The sequence below is a fragment of the Poecilia reticulata genome, linkage group LG11 (assembly GCF_000633615.1).
Source record: "Poecilia reticulata strain Guanapo linkage group LG11, Guppy_female_1.0+MT, whole genome shotgun sequence".
Lineage (NCBI taxonomy): Eukaryota > Metazoa > Chordata > Actinopteri > Cyprinodontiformes > Poeciliidae > Poecilia > Poecilia reticulata.
The window spans coordinates 7322021-7329257 of NC_024341.1; the positions used below are offsets into that span (position 1 = coordinate 7322021).

Below are 7237 nucleotides of genomic sequence, written 5' to 3' on the forward strand. Positions count from 1 at the left end.
CGTGGGCCGTGAAGGATACACCGGACGCACCCTTCAAATCTGGGGAAAAGAAGGACGCATTTGAAGGAGTCTTTGAATTCGGACAGGCCTTGTCGACACACTATGACGTAATCGGCCTACAAATCCTTTGAAGGATGAAGGCCCTGAATTCGGACACAGCTTATGTCATTTAGCAGCGCAGCTGTTGCTCCTCCTAAACTTTGGACGGAACCATTGTTCTAATAACGGTAGGGGGGGGGGGCTAAAAATGTATTCTTATTTTTTTCTGAGATAAATGACAGATTTAGTTCATTCTTTGTTTCTTTTGCCTTTTCATATTGATGATATTATTTAAATGCAAATGTTTCTTCAATGATTTTTCTGGGGGGGACAATTTTAGACTTCTCTAATTCCGGACCCCCCACACCCTCCGGGATTTACGCCTATGGACATAACAAAAACATCTACAAGTCACTACAAGCAGTGGAACGGTCCGCCTCCCCCTTTTTACACTAGTGGTGTGTCCCAACCACATAGCACCTTCGCAGCTGGCTTGTTTGCATCCTGTTTCTGAATTAAATTTTACTCTGAGAACTTTTGCAGTAAGTTTGGTGATATTACTTTTAACTGTGTTTTTTGAAAAATAACTACATTGTTTTATGCCTATGCTGCAGCTTGATGGGAAAATGTGTGATCATGTATGTCAGCTAATAATACAAATATTCATGAATATTCATTGACATGTTCTTATTAATTTAACTGAGTGTACACGTGAAATCATGCATACGGCTTCTATGTTTGTTCTCAGACCTATAACCAGTACATTAATATTTCAAAGGTTTTTTATCATCTTTCTAACTGGCCCAAACCATCGTCTTCCTCACTCTTGTTGTGTTTTTCAGCTGCTGCTCTGCAGTTTGACCCAAAGCTGACTGATGAGGACTACAGTAAAACTGGCTTCGTTATGCGCCAGAACCGGAGGAAGGCATCAAGGAACCGAAATCACACCAACCAGAGTCAAACTTAGGTTACCCCAACTCATACCATTTCCCTGGTTTATAGAGTACCAGGCTTAACCTCATGGATGCTGTTCTTCCATGGACAGTAGAATTTTGTTCTGTCAGCCAAAACTGAGTCAAATATGTTTACATATCTATGCTTGTTATGTAATATTAATGCCATGTTGTAAATTCTAAGTTTGTGTACACACCTTTTTGGAAATATGGTAATGTAAGATCATTTTGAACCACGTCTGCCAACAAAATTGTGTGTTCAACACCAGTGAAAAAACTTTTAATGGTATGTTATGACGTAGACCTATCAGACCAGTAGCCATCAGGGCATTAAATGCCACCTTGTATTACATCTAATGCCATAGTTATGTTCATGTAATTTTATTACCTGTTTTTATAATGACACTAAAGAAAACATGCACTTTTACTTTCTTAGACATTCGTCTTTGAGGTCTACAAACCTTTTAGAATCAACCAACAGCGTAGCCTGGGCTTAAAAGACTTGGATAATAATTGTGCAAAGAGTGTCTGTTTTAATTATCAAAATGACAAAAAAATAAAAGCTGGGGATGTTTCATTCTTGGTGAAATTAATCATTTTCCTTTTATACATGGAGAAAACAGTAACTTTTATGACATTACTGAATTTGACTTTATGGTTTAAGTACATGGGTGTCATATACAACAGTCACACTTTCCTTTAAACAGTGAGTGCAGTGTGTTCTGAAACATTTTCAGAACAAAATCTTAAAATGTGCTCATCTGTAAGTACCAACATTGTAGTCCACGATTGTTCAGTATTTTGGTATTACTTTTAGAAACAACCTTACACTACATATAACAAGTAATCGATTCAACATAATTACTTTCTAAAATGTCTGCTGGATCTGTGGAGTTTCCTTAATTTCTCTTACCTGTGCTGACTCATATGTGATGGTCTTTGTCTCAGTGTGAACTAAAGGAATGTCCTTGTAAGTCACAGTTCCTCTAAGAGAGTTGGTAACATCTGAGATGGTGACCGTTTGGGCCCTTAGAACTGGAGACTGCAGGAATGAGAAAAACACCAGAAAAAAAACACCAGGGTTTAAACAAGGTTTAAAGAATGCAAAATGATTTAACATTGGTGTATATTATAAATAAATAACAAGGATAATTATTGGTCCACAGCTTTAGTCAGTGTGCTATCCAAAGGTCTGGAGAGAATTATACTGAGCAAGGTAGAACATTTTTCTTTACTTTGGATAACCAGTTTGGTTTTAAATCAAACCATTGCACAAATATGTGTATTTTCGCTTTCAAAGAGATCTTAGATGTGTAATTTTTATGTGTTATGGGTTAGGGTACGCTACCCTTACCCATAACCTTATAATTCAAATGTTTAGATCTGAGTTTGGTTCAGTGTCACTGATGTAATCTCTGTTACACCTTTACAAAAATTAAGACTCTAAATAAAATAATAAGTTTTAATGAGTGACTCCACTTAATAAAATTCCACATAAATATTGATTTATCGTAGTGGCTCTCAATACAAGTTCTGTGTTATTTAAATAATAACTTAAGTTGCTTTATTTTTAAACCGTTTTTGGTTTGCCCATGTCCTGGATGGCTGAGAACCTGGTATGTGAATATCTGGGAAGTATCACAACTTCAACTTAACACTCAAACCACCAGGGTTTTTATGGAAACATTTTCAGATTTTATTGTGTGGTCTTAAAGGCTCTACGATAAAGATAGAAAGAAATAAAGGCATGGGTTCTTATTTTTATTGTCAACTGCTCTGCAATATCGCCCCTCTGCTCTCGGCTTCCACTGAGCTGTCGGCTAGTAGCAATGCTCAGCCCCTCTTGCCCGTTTCAAACTCTTCTTATTAATGTAAGAGTTAAAGAGCTAAAAATAATTGAGATGTTTGCTGCCTTTAACAAAACAAAGCTAAGTCTATCAAAGCAATGTAGCCAGTTTTGCTAGTTTTGATTTAAGGCATAACAATACAGTTTGTCATGATTCAGCCTAAGTAATGAAATTAATAAACAGAGGTCTGCTTTTTGTTAATGTGTTTTTTCCTATTGAGCAGTGAAAGTAAATAAAATGTGTAATACGTCTTTTGCTTTAAGTATTTATTTACTGGAGGGTTTGTGCTGCAGAGCCACAGCTAACAGTTAGTTCCTCAAGACAGCAGAGCCTGTGCAGTTCAGCTCTGCTGTTGCTCCTCCTACTTTTTGGACTGAAACATTGTTCAGTCCATTTTGTCAGTCCAAAGGAGCAAGTGGGGACCCATTGCTGCAATGGGTTCCCACTATGTAGTATGTGTCAGGAAAATGGTCCCCACAAGATATAAACAAAACAAATGCACACACACACACTAATTACTTATTGGTAATTATTGGTCATTTTTATCAGCCTGTATTAAAATACCGCTGATTCATCTTAGCTTCATGCTAAGCCTAAAAGCCCAAACAAACTCTGACATTAACCCTGTACAAAACCAACATATGTGTAAAACTTCTTTATTGCCTTTAATGAACTTCTATCTCTCATATGCATTCAATATGACTGTTCAATAATTATGGGAGATTTCAACATCCAGGTTGACAAGCCCAAAGACAGAGGGGCAAAAATCTGTGCGATATTCTTGATGATTTCGGTCGAATTCAACACATTAACCAAGTAACCCACAATCGAGGACACACACTGGACCTGATTATCAGTAAGGGTGTGAATATTTCCAATGTCTCTGTAACTGATGTCACCCTGTCGGATCATTTTGTTGTTATCTTTGTTATCACAATCAGCATTGACTCACTTAGCCAAAAAGCCACTATCACAAAATGTTCTTTCACAGACAACACAGCAGAAACATTTAATCAAATCTATTCTACCTCCCCGTCCTTAAGTTGGCATGCTATCCAAATGGATGAGTTGGTAGATAATTTTCATTCTAAGATTCCAGATATAATTGATTTCATTGCCCCCATTAAAGGGAAGGCTGTGTCTGGTAAGAACAAGTCTCCATGGTAAAATGCACAAACATTTAGATCTGTGAGACAACTTCGCCATAGGGCTGAACGTAAATGGCGTAAAACTCAGCTTCACGTTTATTATGAAATCTATAAAGAAAGATTGTGAAGCTATCACTCAACAGTAAAACATGCAAGAGAAACGTTCTTTGCAGAAATCATAAACAAAAATATTAACGATGCTCGAGCTTCGTTAATGTTTGCAACAGTTGACAGGCTCACAAACCCTCCTGTGATGTTACCACCTGAATTTCAATCTAATGCAACCTGCAACAAATTTGCCAGCTTTTTTGAAGAGAAAATGCACAAAATCAGAAGTTTAATCTGCACATCCACACTAAATCCCAGTACCAATGTTATACCCAAATGTAACAAATGCTAGAAAAATGACCCAATTTCAACTACTTAATTGTAAAACCCTAGAAGAAATTATAGATCAATTAAGCTCACGTTTCAAAAGGTTAGTTGAAACCACTCAAAAGGTTTCAACTAACCTTTTGAGTGTAAAACAATGAAGCTGAGCTAATTTAAGTTGATCTGGATGCTGGAAAAGCCCTTTACCAATACGGTGAATCAAACTCATGTAGAGCAAAGATCTAGAAAAAATGTTTTTAGACACTTGATGATTGAACCTGAGATTTAGCGTAACAATTTGATGTTCTCTAGTTGGTGTCCTTCCAGTGAAGCCTGCCAAAGTCTTTGCTGATTGGTGTGACGGTCAGCAGAGCCGTTCCTGAAGGGTTTACTTTTAAGATGAGTTTGCTCTCTTTAGTCTGAACTCCCATCTCTTTGTATTGGGGGAGGATCAGAGTGACGTTGCACTGGGGGTCACAGTGCAATGTCAATTGTAAAACCCTAGAAGAAATTATAGATCAATTAAGCTCACGTTCCTGCTGTCTGGATATTCTACCCACACATTTCATAAAGAAAGTCCTGCCTATTATTGCAAATAATTTGATCCAAATAGTAAACTCATCGCTCTCATCAGATGCTCTCCCCTGAGCTTTAAAAACCGCAGTTATCAAACCACCGATAAAAAAGAACAATCTGGACAAATCACTATTTCAGAATTACAGGCCGATCTCCAACTTCCCATTCATGAGCAAATTATTGAAAAAGCTGTTTTAATACTGCTGGGATCCTGATAGAGCTTGTCTGCTTATTCAGGTGAGCCAACAAGAGTCTCACCAGGACCTTTAAGATGTTGAATTTTAGGGCAATATGACTATAGTTATTAATAATTCAATTGTGGGTTTGCTTTGGTACTAGAACAAGGCAGATTGTCTTCCACAACAAGGGAACTTTCTCTTGGGTCTGTCATGAGAACGGACCAAAATACAGACACGAGCTGGGAACACGGATCATGTTGCAGTTTTAATATAAAAATGATGAACAAAACTTACAAATATATCAGAGCGCAAGGACAGAAACAAAATAATTCAATATGAAAAAAACAACAAGGAAAACCAGGAGTAAACAGGATGACCGGAAGTAACAGGAGGAGTGACTGAGAATAAAGTGCTTAAATACTGGAAGACTGAGTGTTGATCTGGGCTGATTAGCTAACAGATTAGCTGTGAGGGGAGAGAGTAGAATGCAGACTGCAGAGAGGAAGAGATAAAACAGGACAGGGGGCAAGGGAGAGTACACAGGGACTAGAAAATAAATCTAACAAGACTAAAGAAACAAACTAGAGTAACTAAAAATAACTTGAAATAAGAAACATAACCAGAAACACTAAAAAGTACTAAACTGAAACAAAACAAATTTTAATCAAAGAAGAGATTAAGGAAAACAGCATAAATAAATCAAAACTCCAAAACACTTGAGCAACCAGGGATCCAAACAGGGTCAAGCTAAGTTTGAAGAGATGTTGGAGACTCCGACAGAGCTTTTCTGCTTAGGTCTTCAGTATGATTTGTTTGATAATTTAATGACTTACGCCATAACTGTAGTTATATCTATGGCCAAGACTCAGTTAAAAGAGAGGCCTGAGCAGCATGTTAGAACTACATGGCGGAACTGTCTGTTACTAGAGAGGAGGACTTGGCTGGTATTGATAACTACTTGTGGTTTGAGAATTATCTAACTGATGTAACCCAATTACTATTACACATGGAATTAGTGTGGCCATTTCAAATGAAGCTTACTGAAAATTTAAAAATAAAAGCCTCAATAATTCTATCAGGTAAGTGATAATATTAGCTTTTATTATCTTTTTCCCTCAAGTTAGTTATAATATTAGATTAGAAAATATAATATTAAAATGTTTTCAAAATTTTGCTAGGGCTTATGGTTTTTTCTCAGGGTCCTTGAGACCAATGCTGGGTGTCTCACAAGTATAGAAACTCTGTCTCCAGCAAACTGTCTGACAGAGAGAGCCAGCCCACAAACAGGCGCAAAGGCAGGTCTCACAATGCATTGTGGGAAGAATAAATATTTCCTGTGACTATTCATATTTTGCTTACATAAAATTATTATTTCTCTGAATTTTCTGAGTGTGAATTAAAATCCTTAGTATGAAGGTTGAAACATTTCGAGAAATACACAATTACCGACTGTCTTTATTATTATTTTTTTTATTTCGGACCGTGAGTGAGAACCACATGTGCGAAGCTTATAGTCGTTAGTCTGTGACTGAATTTCATTGTGCACTGGGTTCAGTCATTATATTGTAGCAGTGAGCCATAGAAGTATGGTGATGGACCTAGCAAGAATTAGTCATTGGACATTGGTGATAAACAGTGTAAAGCTTATTAGCATTTCATGTGTGTGCTCCTGATACACTTCAGAAGCAAAGAGCAGTCCAGCTGTGCAAACTGTAGCTAAAATGTTTGGTTCAGACTGACAGGCACATTTTGGCAGGACCTGGTGACATTTCTTCAGGAATTTTTTTAGTTTAACAATATTCTCCTTCTATTAGAGTATTCGGGAAATAAAAACAAAAACATTTATAACTTTGTGTCTGGGTTCCTCATTTTACCAGGCTACACATACATATAAGCAAATTATTCATTTACAAATATAATACTCTCCACATCTCAGATAGGACATTTTGGTTAAATAAACCTATTATGTTTGAAGGCTTAACTTTAATTAATTAATCAAACCGATGTGCTCTGCTTTGAAATACTTTATAAATCAAACATTTTTCAACCAGATTTGTCTGAATAATATCGTTGTTTAACTCCCACTCATTGGGGAAAGCTAGCGGGAGTTTTTATAACAATGT

General features: G+C 36.8%; 2 protein-coding genes across 17 annotated transcripts in view; both read right to left on the minus strand.

Moving 5' to 3' along the window:
- Positions 1-7237, minus strand: part of dlgap3 (discs, large (Drosophila) homolog-associated protein 3) — a 908365-nt gene that overhangs the window by 235619 nt on the left and 665509 nt on the right. The gene's annotated exons all lie outside the window — the stretch shown is intronic.
- Positions 1-7237, minus strand: part of epb41a (erythrocyte membrane protein band 4.1a) — an 86553-nt gene that overhangs the window by 32763 nt on the left and 46553 nt on the right. For all 12 annotated transcript variants that reach the window (XM_008421563.2, XM_008421561.2, XM_008421560.2 and 9 more), the window contains one exon: positions 1906-2034. In XM_008421563.2, the coding sequence (XP_008419785.2) occupies positions 1906-2034 (129 nt within the window). The remainder of the gene's footprint in view (positions 1-1905; positions 2035-7237) is intronic.